The 25342-nt window shown below is 44.9% G+C and overlaps 2 protein-coding genes across 3 annotated transcripts in view; both read left to right on the top strand.

Annotated features, from left to right (window-relative positions):
- Positions 1 to 15089, top strand: part of LOC308127745 (uncharacterized protein) — a 28635-nt gene extending 13546 nt beyond the window's left edge. Inside the window, exons 13-36 of the mRNA XM_080493018.1 lie at positions 53 to 121; positions 381 to 449; positions 4460 to 4528; positions 5042 to 5110; positions 6266 to 6334; positions 6701 to 6769; positions 6855 to 6926; positions 6999 to 7067; positions 7237 to 7308; positions 7388 to 7456; positions 8379 to 8447; positions 8836 to 8904; positions 9293 to 9361; positions 9926 to 9994; positions 10784 to 10852; positions 10933 to 11001; positions 11084 to 11164; positions 11372 to 11407; positions 11485 to 11521; positions 11676 to 12233; positions 12420 to 12727; positions 12803 to 12998; positions 14216 to 14410; positions 14514 to 15089. Coding sequence (XP_080349144.1) covers positions 53 to 121; positions 381 to 449; positions 4460 to 4528; positions 5042 to 5110; positions 6266 to 6334; positions 6701 to 6769; positions 6855 to 6926; positions 6999 to 7067; positions 7237 to 7308; positions 7388 to 7456; positions 8379 to 8447; positions 8836 to 8904; positions 9293 to 9361; positions 9926 to 9994; positions 10784 to 10852; positions 10933 to 11001; positions 11084 to 11164; positions 11372 to 11407; positions 11485 to 11521; positions 11676 to 12233; positions 12420 to 12727; positions 12803 to 12998; positions 14216 to 14410; positions 14514 to 14521 — 2529 coding nt within the window. The 3' untranslated portion in view covers positions 14522 to 15089. The remainder of the gene's footprint in view (positions 1 to 52; positions 122 to 380; positions 450 to 4459; positions 4529 to 5041; positions 5111 to 6265; positions 6335 to 6700; positions 6770 to 6854; positions 6927 to 6998; positions 7068 to 7236; positions 7309 to 7387; positions 7457 to 8378; positions 8448 to 8835; positions 8905 to 9292; positions 9362 to 9925; positions 9995 to 10783; positions 10853 to 10932; positions 11002 to 11083; positions 11165 to 11371; positions 11408 to 11484; positions 11522 to 11675; positions 12234 to 12419; positions 12728 to 12802; positions 12999 to 14215; positions 14411 to 14513) is intronic.
- Positions 15090 to 16185: 1096 nt separating this feature from the next.
- Positions 16186 to 23266, top strand: LOC308127882 (kelch-like protein 41b). 2 transcript variants are annotated; one of them, XM_080493275.1, is made up of 7 exons: positions 16186 to 16304; positions 17337 to 18540; positions 19626 to 19783; positions 20229 to 20336; positions 21774 to 21959; positions 22812 to 22958; positions 23046 to 23266. In XM_080493275.1, the coding sequence occupies exons 2-7, from the start codon at positions 17434 to 17436 to the stop codon at positions 23155 to 23157; spliced, it is 1818 nt and encodes a 605-aa protein (XP_080349401.1). In that variant the 5' UTR covers positions 16186 to 16304; positions 17337 to 17433; the 3' UTR covers positions 23158 to 23266. The 2 variants fall into 2 exon arrangements, with proteins under 2 accessions (XP_080349401.1, XP_080349400.1); XM_080493274.1 differs by lacking the exon at positions 16186 to 16304 and having other exon boundaries at positions 17192 to 18540.
- Positions 23267 to 25342: the final 2076 nt, after the last annotated feature.

Below are 25342 nucleotides of genomic sequence, written 5' to 3'. Positions count from 1 at the left end.
TGCACCTGGTTTGTTTGGAATGTACCGAATATTTATCCGTCTCTCGCTGCAGGGTGACGTTGGTTTCCAGGGGCAGTCGGGACCACCCGGCCCCACCGGATTGGGCGAGCCAGGACCACCGGTATGGACTTTTCTTCATCAAAACCTGCCAAGGTCGTCTTTACAGAAAATTAATCCCAACAGTTGCATAGTTTTGGTGTGACGATGGATTTGAAATTTTGGACGTTTAATTTGGACTCAAACCTTCTGATGAAATGCTAAGAAGGAGGATTTTTTCCTGTCCACAAGTGATAAACAACGGAGAAGTAGCGGTAGTTTAGTGGGGATCAGTTTGGGTTGGTTTCCCTTCTCTAATAATGCACGTGGTTTCTTCTGTCCAGGGACCTCAAGGGCCACAGGGGGTCCAGGGGGAGAGAGGACCGCTGGGTGAAGGTCTTCCGGGACCAAAGGTAAGGGACCTGAGTCATGTGACTTTTCTTGAAAGAGTTCAAACCTCCTCACATTCGTCTGGCCTACACCGCCATGAAGGCTGGCCTCCGTCTGGACTCCAGATTCCCAGGATGTAAGGACAGGAAGTGATGTAGCCTTGAGTATCGTCCCGACCGAGAGCGTGTTGGAGCAGAGCGAGAGAAAGCTCACAGCACACCTCCGGAAGATGAAGGAATAAATGAGTCAGACGAGTCTGTGTTTTCTCAACATGTACAGACAGCGATTCGCGTTTCTCCGCAACTTCAAGTCCCCAAAAAGCCGGGACGTATCGTAGCTAATGAAAACACAGCAATGATGAGTGGAAAAAAAAATAAAAAATGGTGGAAAAAGTACTCGCATTTGACAGTGACAGCAGCTTATCATGTTTTTATAGTCCTCTGGAAGTGCTTTTATCGATACTCACCACCTGCTGGAGCTCTGGGAGTAAACGTGGAGCAGCTGGAGCCTCTACAGCCCGGCGCTGTTGGAACATGTGTGAAAAAGCAAATGTCAAACATGGCAACATGTGTTCCCACAAAGCCTGTAAATATTCTGCCGCTTTTATAAAGCCTCCACATGTGTACATTTGGAGTAAAGCACCAAAATACTTACCCATAGCTGAATCCTCCATCTTTTCTAAACTTCAGGACTCATCTCAAGTGTCAGGTGTTGGCGAAGGTATGCACTCTACCGATTTCCCGTTCTAGTTGTCTAGATGCGTCTTCTCAAGCCGATCGGAATCGCAGTGCCGAATGTTAAATTTGCCTAGCTAGCAGTGCTAGCACCAGTTGTCATGGTTGCGCATCGCTCCAGTGGATGATTGGTAAGTGAGTATCTGTGTCGGCCATCTTGGCATTTCTAACACTTTCAGAGAATGACTGGTTGAAACAAACAGCAGAATAACTGTAGCGGTATTGACTGGTGTTTGGAGATTTCCATTCTCTCGACCGTCTCTGCAGTGTTTGATTTGGCTGAAGGATACAACCAGTTTGACCAACATATAAGAACAAGATCGTTAAACATATTTTAAAGGAGCCGTGAAAATCCTATGTTTCCTTGCTAAAACATGTATCTTGGAGTTTGAAAGTGCCGTCACCTCAATATAGGCGGTTTTGATTGTCGTCAACACAGGAGGCTAATATCCTCAATCCATCTCTGCTATATTTAGCTGCTAACCACTAGTCGCTAACAGCTAACCACTAATGGCCACTAGCCACTAACCACCAGCCACAAACTGCCAGCCACTAACCACTAGCCACAAAACATTAATCACTAGTCGCTACCCGCTAGCCGTTACCTGCTGGCCGCTAATCACTAGCGGTTAACAACTAACGTTTGAACCCCGTCACATAATTGACAGTTCCTGCGGCCAATCAACACGCCTAACATCCGGACCAGTCAACATCTCACATGTGCTCTCGTGAGTGGAAGTTGTGGTATGAAGAAGTGCCAGAACAAACTGTATGGTTGATTTTGTTATTTAAATTTTTTTCCGAATACATTTTAAGAATTGATTAAAGGGAGACTGGATATGTGAGAATACCATCTACTGACTCCTTTAAAATCAAAATAATTGGCGGATTCCCAAATTGTAGCGCTTGTAGAAAGTGTCCCGTGTTCAGGTCAGACTCGGGGCACCACCGGTACTCTAGTACTCCCTCATCTGGTGGGCTTGTTGTTGGCATCTTTCAACACTCCATACCTCCATCAAAGGTCCTTTAAGGCCTTGTCTTGTTTTGCAAGCGTACAGTAACACTGACATTAGTTACTTTTACCCTGAAGCCACGCGGATCTCCCAAGGTGAACAGACAAGAATCCTTTTCAAGCCGCAGCATCTTTGTTATTGCCAAACTTATCATCAGCGTTGGAAGCTTGCGAGGACGTGCGTGCTGTCACACAGACTGAAGTCCTTTGTTGTTGCACTGAACACAGACAGGTTAAGTGTGATTAACTTGGTGGAATGTCATTTTTGGCTCCGTTACAAACTCCGACAGCACAGCTGGAGCATGACAGGAGAAATCTCCCCCAGAAAGTAAAATTTTTTCAGCTATTTAATACAATTTTATTTTATAATGCTTCAAAATGCTAAACAACAAAACAAAACAAAAAAGCAAAAAAAAACTACAAAAAATAAATAAATAAAAGTTTTCCGTAAAATATGACCTTTTCATGACCCATTGGACAACGTATATGTCATGAAGAGAAATACTAATCAGAATTCATAAATTGGTAAAATGTTAAAACAGCTAAAAGAAAATCTGAAAATTGCAATTACTCAAAAATATAAAAGCCTAAAAACAAGCGGGAAACATGCTCAACTGCTTAAGAGAGCCTGAAATGGTTAAAAAGTTGAAATGGCAAAATTGTCAAAAAAAAAAAAAAAATGCAAATAAAAAAAGCCAAGAAAAATGCAAAAAAATAAATACAATTAAAGAAAAGCTAATAAATGCTTGAAAAAAAAAAAAAAGCCAAAAAATGCTAAAGTTCCCAAGAAAGTCCAGTTTCCACCTATTTCCTCTTTGTCCTCAGAGGGCGCCAATGGCTAGTTTCCACCTCTGGAGTTGGTGTAGCCCCCCGTCCTCCCCCTCCTGCCGCCTCAGGGCCGGCTCCTTCTTTTTCCTCTGTTTTTCCTCGACAGATTTGACGGCTGCACTCTCACAGATGGCGCTCCTCGCACGACGTGCCTCGACAAGAAGCAGGTTCACGGCTGCAATATTTTTTTCCAACATCATTAGCACCTCGGTTCGTACGGCGAAGCGACGGATCGCAGTTATGACCCACATGCAAATGCGGCTTCGCTATGCTAATGAGCCTTCTTCTGTGTGTGACTCGGTATTCCTGTCGTTCCTGGCCGACCTTGAGAAAAGGCGGGAAAATTCCCTTGGGGGGGCGGGGGGAACGTCAACCTCTGCAGATTCTATAAAAGAACAACGTTAAGCAGGAATCTCTTCATTGTGCCAACTGTCGACCTGGATTTCAGCCCTCAGCATGTTTCTGTTCCTGACTTTCCTTGTGGGGTTGTCGTACTCCAAACCGGTGTCAAGACGGAGTTTTAAAGTCTTGGTCTTGTCTTGGGATACCCTGGTATTGGTCTTGACCCAATCAGCCCCTTGAAGTCTTGGTCTTGTTTACCGCACTATGCATGTAGTTTGAATTTAACACGAAGACACTAACTCCCCCATCTGTCTTCCACATTTATGGTGTTGCAAATCACTCGCATTCCAGGGAGAACCCCCCCCCCCCCCCCCCCACCCTCTCTCTAGCAGCAAACTCATACAAATAAATCACCCCTTTTGTAATCTAAAGTGACTGAAGAGTAAAAGGTGTCAGTGAGGTGAAATAGAGCAGTTTCTTTAAACGTCTGGGGGAAAAAGCATGATTATATGTCTTTTATATTTGATAAACAGCAGATTGATTGTCTTTTCTCATTTAAAAAAAAATCCAAAATGTCAAAACCTGCAAAAAATGTTACAAACTAAAAGAAAGCGAATTCTTTTTTTTTAAGTACACAAAAAAATGCTTAAAAATCCTAAAAACTACAAAAAAAAATCCTAACATTTGTGAAATATGGCAAAAAAAGTCTTAAAAAAGTCTTAAAAATTATCAAAAAAAATACTATTGAAAATTCTAAAAATATGCTAATATAAAATGACAAAAAATGTTGAAGAAATGCAAAAAAAGGCTTAAAGAAAATGCTAAATGAATGTTTTAAAACAATCCAAAAAAAAGCTGAACAAAATGCAAAAAGAAAACTAAAAACAATTCTAAATATGGAAAAAAGAATTAAGAAAATACTTAACAAATTGCAAACAAGTTGCAAAAGAAAATGCAAGGAAAAATGCAGAAATGAAATGTTTCCCATCCTGACTGAACTGTAATTGAAATTTCATGAATGCAAATATGTGTGCATCTATTATAACGACATGTGAAAGTATTCTAACATTTACTGCAGTGTCTGTGCGTTTCAGTGTTGTCTCCTCTGTGTTTACAGGGGGAGCGAGGCCTGGAGGGGCCGCGGGGGCCGCGGGGACAGCCGGGCGCCGGAATCAAAGGAAGCAAGGTGGAGTGCAGAGAAATAAGACACAGTCAAGAAAAACCGAGCGGCATTATATCGGGGAATGGAGGTTAAAGCTCAGCTGGTGCGAAAGAAACTTCAAGCTTCGGCCAGATAATGATCATGTCGACGGGACGGTGAGAGCATCGTTACGTAACTCAGCTCGCCTCACTGGAATGAAGAAACAAACCATCCAGGTCTGCTTTAAAACAGAAAGTTTCCTGAGCGCAGGTGTTGTCGACAGCTTTACACGCATGATTGCAGTTTGTTCTCGTCGTAATGACAAAGCAGCTCGGGTGGGCGTTCGTACGTTTGAGGAAAACGACGGGATCTCGCCGAGGTCACGGAATCACGTGTAGCGAGAGGTTTTACCAGCGCGTGGCTGTAAAAGCACTGTGTACCCATCAACGAGCCCTGAGGGACGCCTCGGCATCCTTTCCAGCCGCATGTCGTAAATCTTCCGATGTTGATTGTGATGCACTTTAAATACCGTCGCTGTTATTCTTGTCTGTTCTGCAGGGGGATTTTGGACCACCGGGTCTTCCCGGGCCGGTCGGCCTCCCGGGAGTCGGCATCCAGGGCGAGAAGGTGAGCGCAAAAACGTATTTTGGAAGTAATACATTAAATATATATCAGTATTATGAAGCGAGTAATGATTTAAATTAGTTATGTTTTCATAAAGTGTTGAATAGGTAATGATAGCATTGTCAGCGTTAGCGATAGCACAAAATGCTATCGCTAACACCCATGTCATGAACGGGGTCTGGCATTACCTTCTGGCCATATTTGGAATCAGTTCGATTGATTTTGTCACTGAGGCCACGTTTATGTAACGTTTTCAATTCCAAACACAAAACTTTTGTTGTGTTTTTTGGTGTGGTACTAGGAGCAGCTGACAACATTTTCAAAATGCCTCCCAAGGTGGAACTTTTTGAAAATGCTCTAACTCTGTGGAAACTGAGGAAGATGCAAATGCTACTTTTTGAAAATATTTTGAGTCCGTCTCCATAGAAACAGGAGAAAATGCACCTTTTTGAAAACACTACGTCTCCATGGAAATGGAGGTAAAACGCGAGTTTTTTTAAAATGTGGAAAAACTTTTCGAAACACTCCATCTCCGTGGAAATGGGTGGAAAATGCAACACTTTGACTATGTCTCCATAGAAACGGGAGAAAACACATGTTTTTAAAAAAAAAAACAACACTCTTCTTGTTCTCAAAATGTTTCCATGTAAACACGGAACTTTTCTGAAACGGAAATGCAAAAACGATGCATTTCAGTGTAAACTGGGTCTCATTCCATGCGTTACCAAAAGCATGGATTATCTTATTGTTGCTGCACTCTTCAAAAACAAAGATCAAAACAAAGATTTCTGTCAAATGATGTAATCCTTGACTGTTACGTTGCCAACATGATGCAGGAGTTGTGTAAGTGTGAAGGATTTGACACAGCAGCTGGAGCGGGGATTGTTTCCTGCAGACGGCTGAGCCAAAATAAAAATTATGTTTGAATCGCCACAGCTTGAATTTGTTTAAAGTACAAGTTGATGAGTAACAACAGGAAAACCAAGTCACTTCTAACGTATTCTTTGAAGTCTTTTAAAGCATCAGAAATCCTCGCGATGGATTGTGGCCATTTGGACGTCCAAAGTTACATCAGTTGATTAGTGACGCTCTTTCTTCTGCCATTAAAGCCTCTCCAGTCAACAGGAAACAGGAAGTGATTCTTGGGTTTGTTCGCAGGGCATGGAGGGTCCGAGGGGGCCGCTGGGAGGCAGAGGACTACCGGGAGAGGGATTCCCTGGATCCAAGGTTTGGACACTCACAGTTTTTATTTTTTTCCATTACATTACATGCAGGCGGCAGATTGGCCGCGGTGTGACGTCACAAGATGAGAACGGAGAGCGGCTCGTTCATAAGAGCGAGCCCCCCATCACAAGAAAAACACTCAGGAACAGAGATGGAAGCCCCAGAATCAGCCTCAGCATTTCGAATTAACCGGTTTCCCTGTTAACTGGTGGCCGGCGTCATGTTAAAAACCAGACTGAAATCCGTAGCTGTCCTGGTGAACGCCGTTTAACCGCATTTACATTCGAGTTTAAAGCATCGTAGAGTTTGTTTGTCTTATTTTATGGATTTATGGAAAACGGCCACAAGACTTTTTTTTGTCTGGTACAGGGAGACCAGGGGTTGCCGGGTGAAGTTGGTGCCCCGGGAGAAAGAGGAGCCGGAGAACCAGGAGCCAAGGTGACTCAAAGTCTTCCCTCGTTGAGTTTTTATTTTTTGTGTCGCATTAGAGTCCATACATTGACTTTAAATCCACTCATTTCAGGGGGAACCGGGATCCTCGGGGTTGTCGGGTTTACCTGGACTGCCAGGCGAAGACGGAGCACCCGGTCAGAAGGTAGTCCCGAAGTCCCAAACACATCTGTGTAAGTCAACAAGAGTCCATGTAATGATGTGTTTGTGTCTGTAGGGGGAGCCGGGAGCGACTGGCATAAGGGGGCTAGAGGGGTCGCCGGGAATCGGTACCCAGGGCGAAAAGGTAAAGGAACATCTTTAAACGTCGACCTGTTTCAGACCTCAGTTACAAAGATGACTACGGTATAAAAAAAGTCACGGTTGCCATGGATCCGAGCACCGCCGCGACGTAAAATTCAAGAAAGTTTTGCGGTCACGCACGTTATCGTTGTCGTGTAAATGTGACGTTTCAGGGTGACCAAGGCCAGAGAGGAATACGAGGTTTGACGGGTCCACCTGGAATCGCCGGACCGTCAGGACCGAAGGTGAGCAGCGTTATTTTCTTCTGGAGGTATTGGCATGGTAACGAATGAGTTGTCGCCTGATTGGACTGATCTTCTTCAGGGAGAACCAGGAGCACAAGGCAGGGTCGGCTCTTCAGGTCCACCGGGACGATTCGTCAGCGGACCCAAGGTACCGACTTTCGCCTCTACCAGAGATGTAACAGGATCGAATTCACCCAGTCAGTAATATGAATTCTGATAAGGTCCAACAAGTGAGAAAACTCCAAATAAGGGTAAAGACATACAGAAAATACGCGACTTCACTTTATAGATGCCAGCCGGTCAGCGCCAGGGTTGCCAGATCTGACTTACCGTTTCCATCACAAACAACGTAAAACCCACATCCCTCCATCAACACCAGCACAAAACTCTTATCTGTGTAATAAATAACACGACATAAACACACAACTGCACTAAATAAAAGTTTAATGGTACGAGAATTTGGCTTCTCCATTGGGGGAGACCTGCCCAATCTGGCAACGGTGGTCAGTGTGTAGATCCATTTTCTGACAAAATGATGAGGGACTAGTTCCTCCCTCTTCTCTCCTATCTATTCATTCATTTCTATTTTTTTAAATACTTTTTAAAAAAATTCCACTTTTCTATTATCAATTTAATTTAATTTAATTTATTTCAATTTAATTTAATTTAATTTAATTTAATTTAATTTTATTTTATTTTATTTTATTTTATTTTATTTTATTTTATTTTATTTTATTTTATTTTATTTTATTTTATTTTATTCTTTAAGTTCTGTTTTTAGTTGGTGTTTCCCTCATGGTGCAAGTGGAATTCGGGGATTGGGAGAAAAAAAAATTCAAAAGTAGTTTCTCAAGTTCCTGCAATAATATACAGAACGCTGAATGACCTTTTTATGTAAAAGTCTTGTTTAAATCTGTTCCCTTTCATTTGCTATAATAACATTTTGGAAAAGGAAAAGAAATGGAAAATGATGAGGCAAAGAAGAAGCAGCTTGAGAAAAGAGCTAAACAACCTCTGATCCCTGAACATCCTTGTGTTTTGACAACTTTTCTTTCATCCCGTGTTTCCAGGGGGATCCTGGTCCCAACGGTCCTCCTGGTCCCATTGGGGAGACCGGTTATGGACTTCCTGGTCCAAAGGTAACGCCGTCACTCCGCGTCTTCAGCTCTCTTGGCCGACTGCCTGTGGAAACACACTCCGAGTCAGATTCCTGTCAAACAAGTGCCAGCATGCTGCCACGGCTGAGACCTTTTGGAAAATCAATTATCAAACAAATACGTTTGATTTGCTGATTTAAGAGCTCAATATTCTAAATATGATGTCTTATTTCAATACATTTTTGAGAGTGACATTTTTGACAGGTAGAGCAAAAAGCTGTCCTATCAAGATTTTATCTTAGTGACAAAAAAAGTTTTTATTATATTATGGCCAAATTATGGTTTTCTGTACATATAACTTTAAAATCAACAAGTTTCCTTGAGGTTTTTTTTTTTTAAGTTTTTAATGCGTGTCTGTGTTTTGCTGAAGGGCGACCGAGGAGCGCCGGGCCCACTCGGTTCGATCGGTCCCAAAGGAGACGGCTTCCCCGGCCCGATGGTGAGGAACCCACGATGAAGCCGCCGCGGTCGTCAGTCGGGTCATAAATCTACGCACCTCTGCTGTCCGGCCACGTTACATCCTCCTCACATTTATCTTTTGTCTTCTTCCTCCCATCGAGCCTCAGCCGTCCATCCATCAGAGAGATGTTTTATGACCAAAAGTTACAGTAGCTGGACTCGTATATCTGCTGAGCTTGTTCCCCTGACGAAGACCAGGGGAACAAGATGAAGATGGATGTTATGGACTTAACGTTAAATATGAAGCAGGTGTTTAGCTGTGAGCAGGTTAAAGAAGAAGCTGGCGTTGCTCCATTCAGACGTTATCAAAAGCAGATATAGTTTGTCTCGTCGGCGTTCCTTGACCTCGGAGTGTCGTTTTGTTTCAGGGCCCCCCCGGTCTGCCGGGACTTCAAGGAGAACCCGGCTCAGAAGGAGTGGGTGTCCCCGGACCCAAGGTGAGTTTAAAGAAAGAAAAAAATAATCTGTCTGGAAACCATTGTTACGTCTTTAAAAAGCAAAATCTCTAAGAATACATCCCCAAACCACTGTCTGACAACACGTCTGTGAGCAAACATCTGGCAACACTTCTGAAAACCATTGTCAGTGAACACTCTTGGAAGTCAAAGGTCCAATAAGCACTTCCTCATAGAACTACTGGACACCATTGTCTGAACACACAGTATGTAACAATGTGGTACAGCATGGCATGGTACGGTGCCTTACCGTACTGTGTTTTCTGTTTTGTACCATGTCGAGCCTTCATGTACTGTATCGTGCCTTACTGTACCATGCCTTACCAAACCTTGTCATATCATGCCGTACTATACCGTACCTTAGCATACCATACCCTAATTACCTTTTCTTCTTAAAGTATCGTACCTTAGCGTATTGTACTTTACCTTACCTTACTGTGGCGTACTGCACAGTGGAAGCAAGGCAAAAGAGGATTTCACTCGGTACTCGAGTCCATTTGTTTGATAAACTGTAGAAAGCGTTGACTCATCTCCTCTTCACTTCAGGGAGACGTTGGATTTCGAGGGCTGCCTGGTTTACCCGGACCTCCAGGCGAAGGCCTCCAAGGACCGCCGGTAACTTTAAAACTCTTTCTTAGCGTTTCCACTTTTCTCTGCTGACTCATCGAAACTCAGTTTGTTTCCTATTTCCGCAAATATGAGTCAAGGAAATGATTGTCAGGCGTTTTACTTGTGCGGGGAGGTTTTTTCTTACATTTCACTTCACACCCCAGCGGATGGGTGTTATTGAGTCATTCTCTCTGAAGAATTGCAGAAATCAAAATCTTGTGTGCAAACATGCCCACCGCGAGGGGCTGCAATTCAAAGCTCCTGCTTCGTTTGGAGGTATTTAATCGTGATGCTCGCAGCGGAGTGTGAATCTCCACGGACGCACGTGTGTGATGAGGAAACATGGAGTCTAACAGGCCGTATGTCCTGACACGTCACATCTATTTTAAGATTTTTGTGAGTTTTGCGGAAACAATTAGCAGAACCGTTAACAAAAGTCGTAGCACGCTATTCCCGACTTTCCTCATGTGTTGATGTGTTTTTTGTGTACGCTCCCCCCGACAGCATGGACTGGCTACGCGCTGAAAAACTAGCGGACGAAGGTTGAAAGTGGGCGCCTAAGATAGTAATTTTTGTGCTTTGCCTCTTAAAGAGACAGGCACACAGAATCAGTGACGATGGAGGTCCAACGAGGTCAATGTGAAATAAATATAACAGCTGCTACTAAAGTTAACGCTCATGCATTTGAACGTCCAGGATTTAGGATTTTAGTTCCAGTTCCTCTATTGTCCGGTTCTAAAGGTTTTTGTCCTGAAACTCCCACAGAACGTCTGAAACTGAGTTATTATTTTACAGGGAAACACGGGACGACCTGGTCCACCCGGGCAAGTAGGGCCACAAGGACAAGGACTTCAAGGACCAAAGGTCAGCCATGTTTATTAATTTATGGCACAGTAACAGATGTTCTAGATTGTACCAAAGACTGTCTGATGTGTTTGAAACAGGGTGAACAGGGCTCTCAGGGCGTGGTGGGACCAAGAGGGGTCCCCGGAGAGGGTTTTCCTGGAGCTAAGGTCAGTCCTCATCGTCTGCCGTCGTTTTGAATATCTTTTGTCACGTGACGAGTCTCATCCTGACGTGTGTCCCGTGTGACAGGGAGACCGAGGCTCGGCGGGAGAGCGGGGGCTGAAGGGAATCAAAGGAGAGCTGGGAGACCCCGGAACACCCGGGCAGCCTGTGAGTGGCGCTATGGGGTTTCTATGAAATCTCAAGCTTTATTCAAACAATTCCTGCAAACATCAGATTGGTTTAGTCTATATTTCTGGGCCTGAAGCGGTCCACAGGCCGCGAGTTTGAGACCAGTAGATACCACCGATTCAAGTCCCAGATGCTCACATCGGTTCAGTTCTGTCTGTCGGTTTGAATCTGTCTGTTTCCTTTCAGGGACGAATCGGGGTCAAAGGTGAAGCGGGCCTCACTGTGAGTCTCACTCTGTCAGTCGGTCGGTCGTCACGTTCGTATCTGTTCTGAGCTCACGCTGTGCGTATTCGTTTCAGAGAGAAGACATCATTCGGATGATCAAAGAGATCTGCGGTAAAGTGTCTCCTGATCTATGAAATATTTATTGTCGGCATTGATTTAAATGTTCCAGGAGGAGGCTTTGGTTTTCTTCTCTTATCTGTGCCTGTTTGGATCCTGTTGCTCAGGCCGAGCGGTGATCTCATGCCCCGGTGTAATGTGATTCCAGGATGCGGGATCAAGTGTAAGGAGCGGCCCATGGAGCTGGTGTTCGTCATCGACAGCTCGGAGAGCGTGGGCCCCGATAACTTCGAGATCATTAAGGACTTCGTCACCGCGCTGGTGGACCGGGTGACGGTGGGACGCAACGCCACGCGGATCGGTCTGGTGCTGTACAGCCTGGAGGTGAGGCTGGTGTTCAACCTGGCGCGCTACGTCACCAAGCAGGACATCAAGCAGGCCATCCGGAACATCCCGTACATGGGGGAGGGCACGCACACTGGCACCGCCATCCGCAAGGCCACGCAGGAGGCCTTCTACAGCTCCCGTCTGGGCGTCGCCAAGGTCGCCATCGTCATCACCGACGGCCAGACTGACAAGCGGGAGCCGGTCAAGCTGGACATCGCCGTCCGGGAGGCGCACGCCGCCAACATCGAGATGTTCGCGCTGGGGATCGTGAACACGACGGACCCGACGCAGGCCGAGTTCCTGAGGGAGCTGAACCTGATCGCGTCCGACCCCGACGCCGAGCACATGTTCCTCATCGACGACTTCAACACTCTGCCGGGTGAGCGACGCTCCGAGAGAAACTCCCGTGACAGAATAGACGCCATTCTTCACTTTTTATGTTTGATATCGAGACAATAATATGGCTAGTGGACCAAAACCGGTCCCACAAAAGGCCAAACTGAGGACAGACTAGAAGCCACGGTGCCTTTAGTTTGAAAGCTAACTGTTCTGTGGTTCTTCTCAGCTCTGGAGTCCAAACTCGTCAGTCAGTTCTGTGAAGATGAGAACGGCGCCCTGATTTACAACAGAGTAACTAACGGCAACGGCTACAACGGCTACAATGGCAACAACGGTAACAGGAACGTTATCAATGGGAACTACGCCACTGGTGGCTACGGCTACCGGCCCGTGACGGATCAGGACACGAGCGTCCGGCAAACGGGCGCCGAAGGCCACAGGCAGGGCGGCCGTGTCCAGACCGCCCAGACTGTCCAGACCGTCCCTCACAGAGGCGGTGGTGCTTCCAGCACCGCAGGCTCCAGCAGCGCACACGTACGGCCCGCCGGCGTCTGAATCAGCAACATGCCTTGCACAGAACTCGCCGTAACTTTGCTGTTCTCTCGACAGGGGGGAGGGTCGCGGCAGACTCACACGGTGACCACGCAGTTGGGAACCGAACGCGGTGACACGTTTGTCCGTAACACCGGAGAAGGCTCCTCCTCCTCGTCTTCCTCATCGACGTCTTCCTCCACAAATCTCACCATATCGTCGTCAGGCGTGTCGGTGCAGCGTGTGCCCACGCCGAGGCCGGCGCTTCCCAAAGGTACCGCTCTATTTTTATACCTGCAGCTTCCTTCAAGCAGAAGAGAAGCAGGAAGTGATCAATCAAACCTTCAGACGTCAGTCAATCAAACCAGCAGAGCAGCTTTGTTTTGGTTTTTTTGCTTCCTTAAAGCAGTGTACTGGAAATATTCAACCTTTTGAACAATCTGTCACATTTTGCATAATTTAAAGCAAATACAAACAGTCGGAAAAACCATCCATCCATCCATCCATCCATCCATCCACTTGGGCGGAGTTATGTTTTTGCCAACGTGTATTCAGTTATTTATTTATTGCTTTGTATGTATTTTACCAACTTCTCACAAAAGCTATTATCAGTGATGATTTGTCTTTATCCAAAAATGGTTCCATTACATTTTGAGAGCGACTGGGTCAAAGGGCAATGTCACGAAAAGGTAAAAAAACAACCCGCCACATTTGTCACCATGGAAACCAATAGATTACAAGGTTATCTGATCCACCACACCACTCCTTCTATCATTTGTTGTGGTCGTTTGAATTGCTTCATGTTGTCACTATTTGACACTGATGTACACACAATTTACAAATTCCATGTGACCCCCCCCCCCCCCCACCCGACCTTTGACCCCCAGGTTAATGACGTCACTGCATCATTTGGCATATCAGATGATAGGGAATTGAAAACTGAACGCGTTACGACAAAAATACTTTATCCAACCTTTTCATGACCTTGACCTTTGACCCGTTCGCTCTCAAAATTTGATGGAACCATCCTTGTCTCAACTTTCATTGGTGAAAGTGGTGAGTGAGTGAATAAATAAATAAATAAATAAATAAATAAATACGGCCAAAAGGCATAACTTTCGTCCAACGTCTGTTGGCTAAACGAATAAATTAGTAAATAAATTAGTAAATAAATAAATAAATAAATAAATAAAAGTAGCCCAAAAGCATAACTTTGGTCCAACATTTGTTGGCTAGATAAATAAATAAATAAATAAATAAATAAATAAATAAATAAATAAATAAATAAATAAATAAATAAATAAATAAATGCAGAGCCAAAAACATACCCTTCATCCAACTTTGTCTGACGAAGGTAAAAAGCTGAGAAAGTAACATGGTGTGTTAGCTTTTAGCAATGCTACCGCTAAGAAGCACGCCACGCCCCATCGATTGGGTTTGTTAGCAGCTTCAGGTTTGATCGTTTCAATTCGTCCGGCGTTTTCCCTGCAGAGACCGTCCCGCTGGACCCGCGCTGCACTCTGGTCCTGGACCAGGGAACGTGTCGGGACTACAACATCCGCTGGTACTACGACAAACAGGCCAACGCCTGCGCCCAGTTCTGGTACGGCGGCTGCAATGGCAACAGGAACCGCTTCGACACGGAGGAGGAGTGCAAGAGGATCTGCGTGCTCGCCAGATCCACCGGTACGCGATCGGCCAGAAGTCATGACGCCACTTTGTTTTGGTTTTTTTACTGGATCCAAACGTTGGAAGGCGGGGGGGACTGACTTCCTGTTTGTGTTTGCAGGAGGCTGAGCGACGGCGTCTGCTGAATGGGGGAGGAGCAGCTCGCCCTCCACAGGGTCACTGTACACAGATCCTCCGTCGCGTCTACTCAGGAATATAAAGCCGTCAGTCCCTCAGGACTGTTAAGATGGTGACGAGATGATCACCAGAGCCAGTAACAAAGCAGACATGAAGCCTCGTGTATCTCCACCTCCTATACTTTGTTTTATATCACATGTTGCTGCGGCACTTCCTTCAATCTGTTTTCTGTTTTTTTCTGTTTGACAAAATGTGATGTTTGTTTGGGTTGTTTACATTGTTTGCCTGCCCCGTAATCTCACACTGATGGACCCACACACATACGCACACACGCATGTACACACGAACGCACGTACAAATGGAAAAACGCACACACAACGCTCGAACACACTCGCACAAAGAGAGAAACACGCCCACACTCGTGTGCACCCTCACACACACGCACACACTCATGCACACACACCGCCCTCTACTGGTGAGTTGTCCTCCAGTCGTTCTCCATTGTTCTGACTCAGACTTGTGTTGATCCACCTTCACAATAAATCTCATCTCAACCAACAAACGCTGAAGCTTCCCCTTCCTGCTGCGACGGGCCGTAAACCCTCCTGTGGGGGCGTAAAGACGGGATTCTTCCTTATTTGGACACCAAGTCCAGGTTTCGTGTTCCGGGCTTAAATAAAACCAGGACTAAACTAATCTGGTTGAAATTAATCCACACTAACGCAGTGGCTACCTGATATGTGATTTAACTTCAGATTAACTAGTTCCAGATTACAGAGTCTCAGATTAAAGCAACGGTCTGCAACCTTTAGGACTAAGAGAGAGTTTTATAATATTTTCAACCAATAAAATTAGTCTGGAGCCACAAAACATGCTAAAATAAGGAAACAAAAAAAACTTTAAAGAATTTCTGTACTTTCACAGGTACAATTTATTTCTATTTTTAGCTGTTTTGGCCATTTTTTGTGTTTTCACATTTGAGCCATTTTAAATATCTTACGCTAATCCCTGCTGGATGTCTCCCAATGGTTGGAGCCGTTTTAGCTACACTGGACTTTTATTCTTCATTTTCCTTCCTTTTTTCCTTTGATTTCTTCAAAAACGATTTTTTCCATTTTTCTTCCTTTCTTCATTTGATTTCTTTAAATTTTTAAATTTTCTCTTTATTTTTCCTCCTTTTTTGTTAGATTTCTTTTAATCTTTTCTTTTCATCTTTTTCCTTTATTTTTCTTCCTTTTTCTTCATTTTCCCTTTGATTTCTTAAGAGGAGAAAACAAGTGACCAACAGGACCCTCCAAAAAGTTCAGGTAAGATTGACTAACTTATTTTATCTATGGTGGGCTGATTCTTTGAAATGTGACACAAAAACACACACACACACACACGAACACACAAACAAACTACACAAGAAATGAAAGCAGAGACTCCACGGTGTCATTTTCAAGCAGAGACCTGGGAAATAACCTCAGTTTGAAGAATAATAATGTAAAAATTACCAGCTTTATTTCCTGAACCGAAGTTAACACAGGACTTATTTCCTGAGTCGTGTAAAGCCGAGCAGGTCAGAATCAGCACCCCCCCCCACTTGAATTACACGTTCAGACGCTCTTCCTCCTCGACAAGTAGCGTAGTCTGATCTATCTTTAGCACTGCCCACAGGAGACGCCGTTACCTAACTCTACACGCTGCTCACGCCTCGCCATGGCCCCAGGAAGAAGACTCAACATCGTATCCTGCGATTGATCCAGACACGTCAGTTATGGCCTCTGAGGAGGTAAAAAATGTGCGAAGGCGAGTGGATCGGCACCGTTTGTCTTGAGGAAAAGAGCTAATTGAACAGCAGCTGGGCAGAAACACCCCCCCACCCACCCCACCCCACCCCACTCCACTCCGCCATGTGGGGGCATCTCACCTGTTTCTACACACAGCTGCTGCTCATGAACTCTCCAGTTAGAAACCAGTGTTAGTGATTTTCACTCATTTATTAGTTCAGGCGTGCCGTCGGTCTTGTATGGATTCAATTTCATTCTGTGAAGAATGGATGTAATTAATCGTGGTCAGGACGTATAAACAATAATGATCATGACGTTTGTGCCTTGTGATTTATAACACAAAAACATCAACACTTGTCAGTATTTACACAAAGAACTGCAGAGAGAAAACATGCAAGAGTTTATTATTGTAGTTTTTTTACAGTAATGATGACAAAAAATGAATGAATGAGTCAGTGAGTGAACAAATGAATGTGTATATATATATATATATATATATATATATACATACATACATTATTGTTTTGTTTTATTTTTCTTTATTTGTTAAACCCAACCAACTAATCTCATGGAATAAGATCCTTTTAAACATGATAAACATGTTTGGTTTCCATGTTCTTGTCACTTCCTGTATCGGTCCAGATGAGACATCGTCGAGGTTTCCGTCATCTACAGAGTATCAGATATATTTGAGTATGACAGGAAGTAGTTCTTGTGTGGCAGCGGTCCGAGGTTCTGCCGTCACGGTCTATTCGTGGACTCTGGCCGTATTGTCCATGCGGACCACGCGACACTCTGGGAGCTGAATCACGGTGGCAGATCAGCCAGTTGCTTATTTCAGTCTGTGACAGCAGCTGCTGGGACCCTGAGCTCTGATTCGGCCGCTGCAGATTCCAGGGGAGCTGAAGCCACCGGGTGGGGGTGGGTGTGGGTGTGGGGAGGGGGCAATGCGGGGTTATATTTAGAGCAGGGGGGCAGGATTAAATTGCACTGTCTTCACACCGGGAACCTTTTCCACGCTCTGCCTTTTCCAGCCAGGACCGACTCCCCAACAGGACCTGTGGTCGTACCTGTCTTCTTCTTCTCCTGGGATTCTCCTTCTCGGCCTAAAGCTACCCCTCCTGAGTCACCATGGACCCCAACGCCATCAAGGAGGAGCTGCGCCTGTTCCAGAGCACCCTGCTCCAGGACGGCTTGAAGGAGCTGCTGAGCGAGAACAAGTTCGTGGACTGCACGCTGAAGGTGGGCGACCGCACCTTCCCCTGCCACCGGCTGATCATGGCCGCCTGCAGCCCGTACTTCAGGGACGTCTTCTTCACCGAGGACGGGAAGGAGGTGGAGAACACCAGGGAGGTGGTCCTGGACGACGTCAACCCCGCCGTCCTCGACATGGTCGTCCAGTACCTCTACTCAGCCGAGATCGACCTCACCGACGACAACGTTCAGGACATTATCGCCGTGGCCAACAGGTTCCAGATCCCGTCGGTCTTCACGGTGTGCGTGAACTACCTTCAGAAGAAGCTGTCGTTGGGAAACTGCCTGGCCATCTTCAGGTTGGGCCTGGTGCTCAGCTGTCCCCGGCTCGCCGTCGCCGGCCGCAACTTCATCGCAGAGCGCTTCGAGAAACTCTACAAGGACGAGGAGTTCCTCAAGCTGGCGCCCCACGAGCTGTTCGCCGTCATCGGCGGGGACACTCTCAACGTGGAGAAGGAGGAGATGGTGTTCGAGGCGGTCATGGCCTGGGTCCGCTACGACAAGGACAAGCGCGTCAAGGTCCTGAAAGACGCGTTCAACTGCATCCGCTTCCGACTACTGCCAGAGAAGTACTTCAACGACCGCGTCCAGACAGACGAGCTTGTCAAGGCCGACCCGGACATCCAGAAGATGATCCAGGTCATCAAGGATGCCTTCAAGGGGAAGCTTCCGGAGAAACCCCAGAAGAAGGATGGGGCGGAGGGGGAGGAGGGCGAGGGGGAGGAGGACAGCCCTTTCCCCGGCTTCCTTAACGACGGCCGCCGACACGGCATGTATGCGCGGGACTTCATCCTCATGATCAACGACACAGCGGCGGTGGCGTACGACGTCAGCGAGAACGAGTGCTTCCTGGCGGCCATGTCGGAGCAGGTGCCACGGAACCACGTGAGCCTGGCGTCGCAAAGGAACCAGCTCTACATCATCGGGGGACTGTTTGTGGACGAAGACAACAAGGACGCTCCACTGCAGTGTTATGTCTACTTGGTAAGTGTTTTTTTTTTTCTTTTATCTTGAATTATGAAGTTGTTCCGGAACATTTAAAGCCACTAACATCTATACCTACATAAGGCAGGCATGTCCAAAGTCCTGCCCAGGTGGCCGAACACGGCCTGATTTCCAGACCACTGTACAAAATACACGCGTACAAAAAGGCTTTTTTATATTTCGCCAGAAGATGGCAGTAGACCAAAAATAGTTGTGCATTGATTTGTGAAATCAAATAATTGGATATGCTTACTAAGTTGTTAACAATACATGTTTGAGGCTGTCAATATAATATATCTTAGAAATAAAATTAGATAAACATTTTAATTAAACAAACAAAGAAACAAGTAAGTAAGTAACTAAGTTCACCCGGTATGCCAAAATGAATAGATAATTGCAGAACAGGTGAGGTTGTACCAACAATAAAGACACCAAACAGTCAAGTGAAACAGCTTTAAATAGTAAAACATAAAGGTAAAATCAAAAGTTATCGAAATGGAAAATGTACCTGTCGACCCACATGTGGCTCTTTAGCCCTTCTGCAGTGGCTCCCTGAAGCGTCCGCATGAAGTCCGACTTTAAAGAGCTTTTAAGAAAGGCACAACTACATGGATAAATTGGGTAAAAAAATTGCTAAAACCACAACAAATGGGGATTAATAACTGCGAGACAGCTTTTGACAATTCGTCAAAAAAAGTGTCAAAATGATGAAATTGTCTACAGAAAATGCCGAAAAAGAAAAGTCATAAAAACAGCTGAAAATGTAGTGAAATGTCCACCATCCAAAACTGTAATTGAAACTTCATGAATGCAACATAAGACACAGCTTATGTCCTTAAATCAAAACTATATACGTATGCAACTTGTTAAATGGGAAAGTTCCATGAAACATGTAAGATCCAGTTTTAGTTGTTGACGTACCTCCAGTCGCAGTACTGGCTTGTTTTCTGCCCTGGGCGCACGCCTGCACCCAAGATTTATGAAAATGGCTGGTAGGGCGTCCCTACATCAGAGGTATTACTGTCCTTTAACTGTCCATTGACTGAGGTGTTTTTCTTTAACGTTCCTCTCTCTCGCCTCCCCAGCTGGACCCGCTCTCTTCCGAGTGGGTCGCCCTGCCGCCGATGCCGTCGCCGCGGTGCCTCTTCAACATTGGCGAGAGCGAGAACCTGCTGTTCGCCGTGGCCGGGAAGGACCTGCAGAGCAACGAGTCGCTGGACTCCGTCATGTGCTACGACGTGGAGTCAGTGTTGTTATGTCTTCACTTCATTTATTGTCTATATTTGTAGTTTTATCGTCCATATTGGTAGTTTTCTCTTCCACATTAGTGGGTTTATGGTCAATATTGGTAGTTTCTTCATACATATTGGTAGTTTTCTCATCCACATTAGTGGGTTTATGGTCAATATTGGTAGTTTCTTCATACATATTGGTAGTTTTATAGTCTATATTGATAGTTTTATCATCCATATGATAAAACTATGAAACATCGTCCGTGTGTCTGAGGCTGCAGTGTAAACGCAACACTTTTTTTTGGAACGATCAAGATGTTGTCATGTGAAACGTTGTCGTGGAAACAGGGGCCTTCAGTAAAAGCGGCAGCACTTTATTGTTGACCTTTACGTTTATTTTACTTCTCGAAATGACGGCGTTCATAAATGACGAAGTGTTTTTCATGTTTTTCTCAGCAAGATGAAGTGGAGTGAGAGCAAAAAGCTTCCTCTGAAGATCCACGGCCACGCAGTCGTCTCCCACAAAGGGCTGGTATACTGCATCGGAGGCAAGACGGACGACAAGTAAGAGTGTGTGAGCGTGTGTGTGTGCGTGTGTGTGTGTGCGTGTGTGTGTGTGACCTTCTGCCGTGGGCGGCAGCTGTTTGTGGTCGATCATCCTGCCAGCCTGCGGCAGCGCTCGGTGCGTCACCGACAACAATCACACTGCGGCAGTGGAGAACTGTCCCGAGTCGTTCTGCCTGTGGGGGCGCTGGTCTCCAACTCGTCTTTTTGTCTTTTCAACATCGCATATTTGCCATTTCTTTTTTCAATCGATGACAGAAAAAAAGCAAAAACAGATTACTAACATTGAGTTACTGTATATCGAAAGTATAAGTATGCCACCGCCACCACCTTGCACGGTACCACCACCACCATGCATGAACTACGACCACGGCAACACATGATGGAGGGAATTCGTCCATTGAACTTGCTAAATTATGTTTATGCTTCATTTTCATTTAAACAGACCAAAGAAATATATAAATCAGTGTGACTTACATATATTTATTTTGAAAAGCCATCATGAAAAGGGTATTTGAATTGACTGTGACTCCATGTATAGAGGTGATAAAGGATAATAAATCGGTTGAGTTGATCCAAGCCGTCACTAGAAACAGGCCGTTAATCACCAATAGCAAACAGGTGAACGTCTCCTGCTCTTTCAGTCTCCGCTGGGGAAGACAAAACGTGAACGCTCTCTGTGCTGCATCAACAGGCAATTGATAAAGCAGCAGGAAATGTGTTCTTGTAGCATCCAAGGAAACAGTTTGTGCCAGGCGATGAGTCGCAGAGGCCCACAGCCACAGATGGAGTCAGGGTTTTACTCCAGGAGGCACTAATCAAATCAAATAATCTAAATATCGAGATATATCCCCGAGTCAGTCATTTTCATATTGTGTACAAAGCTTGAACCATATTTAGTTATTTTTGGTTGAATGCTGGACACTTGTTAACATCATCATAATAATAATAATAATAATAATAATAATAATAGAGCTTGAAAAATATTTTTTCCTCTCTTTAGAAATCACCAGAAATCTTTGATATTTTAAAACTGTCTTATGCAATTCAATTTAATTTAATTTAATTTAATTTAATTTAATTTAATTTAATTTAATTTAATTTAATTTAATTTTAATTTTAATTTTAATTTAATAACTGAATTAAATAGAATTTTTTTTTTTATTTTATAAAATTTGTATATTTTTTATCAAATTTAAAAAATATATATTATCCTGTCATGATTTTCTTCAAATTGTATTGTTAACTACAATCAACGGGTAGTTAACAGATATTATTAAATCGATTTATATTTAATTGTTGTTGGTCTGTGAACCCTTGGGTTTGTTAATAATCAAACTAAAAAATAGTTTATTGTTATAATAATTTTTTCATAATCAAGTGGCTAATTCTAAATCTACCAGTCAGGATGTGTAACAACCTCCATCTACATTCCAGCAAAGCTCTGAACAAGACGTTCGTGTACAACCACAAGCAGTCGGAGTGGCGGGAGCTGGCGGCCATGAAGACGCCCAGAGCCATGTTCGGCGCCGTCATCCACAACGGGAAGATCGTGGTGGCGGGCGGAGTCAACGAGGAAGGCCTCACCGCCACCTGTGAAACCTTTGACTTCACGACTAGCAAGTAAGACTCCTCGTCCGAAGTTCAATATTAGTTTAGATTTTTCTTTTAAGACAGAAAAGAAAAGAAAAGAAAAGAAAAGAAAAAAGAAAAAAAGCCGAAAAAGGAAAAAAAATTATCGAAAAAGATAAAAAGTCAAAAACAATTGGAAAGAAGGGGAAAAAAGAAGACAAAGGCACCAGGGGGCGCTAAGTGGCACTAAAGCCTCGTTTCCACAGTGCCCCTTGGTGCCGGTCCCGTTCGGGTGGGGTCGGCTATCCGTAACCAGACCCATGTCAGTGCCGCGTTTCCATTACACGGGGTCACGGACCAATGAGCAGACGGCAGTGTTAAAGCTCCTCCCCCTCATATCAAGTGGAGGGGTAGCGAGAAATGGTTACCAATGGTACCGGTTGGTAACGGTTCTGAGTCAGTGGAAACGCACAACAACCGGTTCCGACCTGACCCGTACCGGCACCAAGGGGCACCGTGGAAACGGGGCTTAAAGGGCGCCAAGCATCGCTAAGGGGCACTAGATGGCGCTAAGTGGCACTAAAGGGCGCCAAGAATCACTAAGGGGCACTAGATGGCGCTAAACAGTGCGAAAGGGCGCTAAGCATTGCTAAGGAGCACGAAGCGGTGCTAAGTGGCGCTAGGGGCCGCTAGGCAGCACTAAGTGGCGCTAGGGGGCGCTGAGCGGCTCAGTCAAGGTTTACAAGGTTTAAAGTAAAAAGTGATGCTAAATGGCGAGTGCTCGCGCCTGGAAAGCGATGATAGTTTCGTATTTTCTACTGTTTTGACAGTTTATTTCTCCACACTTCCTTTCCTCCACGAACTCTTCTGAAAGTCTTGGTCCTGACCTCCTCCTCTCCTCAGGTGGGAGCCGTTCGCCGAGTTCCCTCAGGAGCGCAGCTCCGTCAACCTGGTGAGCACCGGCGGCACGCTGTACGTCGTGGGCGGCTTCGCCATGGTACAGATGGAGAACAAAGAGGTGGCGCCCACGGAAGTCACCGACGTCTGGCAGTGAGTTTCCTAGATTTCCCCGCCGCGGCGCTGGTCGTACGCGTTGGCGCTCAGCAGAACATGACTCTTTGTGCTCGCTCCCGGCAGGTACGAGGACGACAAGAAGCAGTGGAGTGGCATGCTGAGGGAGATGCGCTACGCCGCCGGATCCTCCTGCGTGTCCATGCGCCTCAACGCCGCCCGGATGCCCAAACTGTAGATGGCAGTAGCGACCCCCCCACCTTCCCCAACCCCCTGCTCCACCCGTTCTCCCAAGCTCTGTTTACATCCTTTCTAGCTCTTCTTTTGTAAAATAAACATTTGTAAACTCCAATCTGTTGCGCTGCTTTTTATTCCGCATGAACTGATAGGGACAAGTGATGCTCTGGAGGCGAGCGGCAGGTCGAGGGCGTTGCCGTGGGTGACGCTAATGGAAGTGGGTTGACGTCTTCTTTTTTTTAAATTAGTTTTTTCCTGGATTATTTTTTCTTTTCTGTCCTATTTGTTTTTTCTTTACTTTTTCCACTTTCTTTGTTTTCCCTTATTTCCTTCTCCTCTGCTATCTATCTATCTATCTATCTATCTATCTATCTATCTATCTATCTATCTATCTATCTATCTATCTATCTATCTATCTATCTATCTATCGTGCTGTCAAAATTAACACGTTAATTGTGGTGATTAATTTAAAACGTTTAACTCGTTAAAAAAAAATAATGAACGCAATTAATGCAGTTTTCTTTACTTCCGGTTTGTTTTAGTTTTTTTTACTCTCCCTCACCTTTTGTCACGTGAGCAGCCGGTGCAGCACTGAGCCACCCGGCTGCAGAGCGTCAACATGCCTCTTCATGATGGGGGACAGTTTATTGGAAAGTTTCACTTTTATAAAGTTGTCCGACGGCTCGTTGGAGAAAGTTAAAGTCGTTTGCACGAAAGTAACGACCACAGAAGTAACGCTGCGCAGCTAAGCAGCGGGTTGCCATGTTGGCTGACCAGTAACTCACCAAACTGCTAAAGCTGGAGGAAAGACTGCAAACTTGCAGGTAAATGATTAATTTCTCCTCCTCCTTCCTCCTATGGGTGTGTGTGTGTCGTTTCTTTCCGTATTAGAGAATTTCACAGTATATTTTTGTAACTTTGTTCATGTAATATGTGCACAACAGTTTTTCTGTAAATAAAATATTCAAATTCAAAGTGTTGGACCTGCGCTGTTTTTGCTTAACTTGGAGAGAAACAGTGTTCACCTAAAGGTAAAAGCAAGTGTTTGAATATACTTGTGTATAAATATACTCCTACATGTGTTGAGTCTACATTAAGCCCATGATTTTCCCATAAATAAATATAGATTATAAGCAGAAAAAACTTGATTAATTACAGTTAATCATTAATTGATTGACAACACTATTATGAATTTAAAACTGGTTGTCGTGTGGACGATCGGCCAAAAATGATCTCTGGGACCCGTCCAGGAACCGCTGGTGTGTGACGAGGGAGGAACGCCAACACTTTCTTGCAATTGTCTTGACTCCCTCATGATTTTACTCACAAAGCCTGGTCTGTGTGCCAAATTTAGAGTGTCTGTCTCACGGCGACGACGACGTCTGTTTGAAGGAGTAACAAAGACTTCGGCAGGAATCTCGTCAGGACTTAAAATCAGAGCAGTGGCAGGAGGCGAGTTTACTGGAGAGAACTCAACGGTAAGTAGAAGTGTTTTTTCTTTTTTTTTTAACTCTACCTCAATGGATTAATCCATTCAAATCCAAAAATGAGAGAGTAAGCGGTGTGTTGATGGTCCAACTGGCCGAAGCAGCGATAATGGATTAATGGCGAAGGTCCTGACACGAGCGCTTCCTGTTTTCTGCCTTGTTATAAACCAAGTTCCCATTTACACCTCCGCCGTGGGAAATACTTCCTTCTGCTCATGCGCCACTAACAAACATTGCGGCCCTCGTAGTGGCATGTCTCCCAGTCTATATTCTAATGTTATTGTCCATATTGGTAGCTTTATAGTCCATAATATTAGTTCTACAGCCTATATTGGTAGTTTTATAGTCCAGAATGTTAGTTCTACAGCCTATATTGGTAGTTTTATAGTCCAGAATGTTAGTTCTACAGCCTATATTGGTAGTTTTATAGTTGAGACTCACCCCTGAGGGCTACCAATTCGTCATCAGTTCATACCAATGTCGGGTTCTCTCCAGTTTGTCAATGTTTATAGCGTTGTTGTTCTCTGCACACATCTGTGTGGTTTGATTACAAAAACAAACAGCGCCCCCCCGTGGCCCAACATATTTACATCGTTGTCAGTGTGTCTGCTGCTGGTCAAGGCGTTGTCATGTGAAAAGTTGCCATGGAAACGGGGTCTGGGTGTGACAGAGACCTGGTGCTCTCAACACCTTCCTCAT

Source organism: Lipophrys pholis (assembly GCF_963383615.2).
Source record: "Lipophrys pholis genome assembly, chromosome: 23".
Lineage (NCBI taxonomy): Eukaryota > Metazoa > Chordata > Actinopteri > Blenniiformes > Blenniidae > Lipophrys > Lipophrys pholis.
Note: the sequence above shows the minus strand (reverse complement) of the source record. Positions and strands in the feature narration are given on the sequence as shown.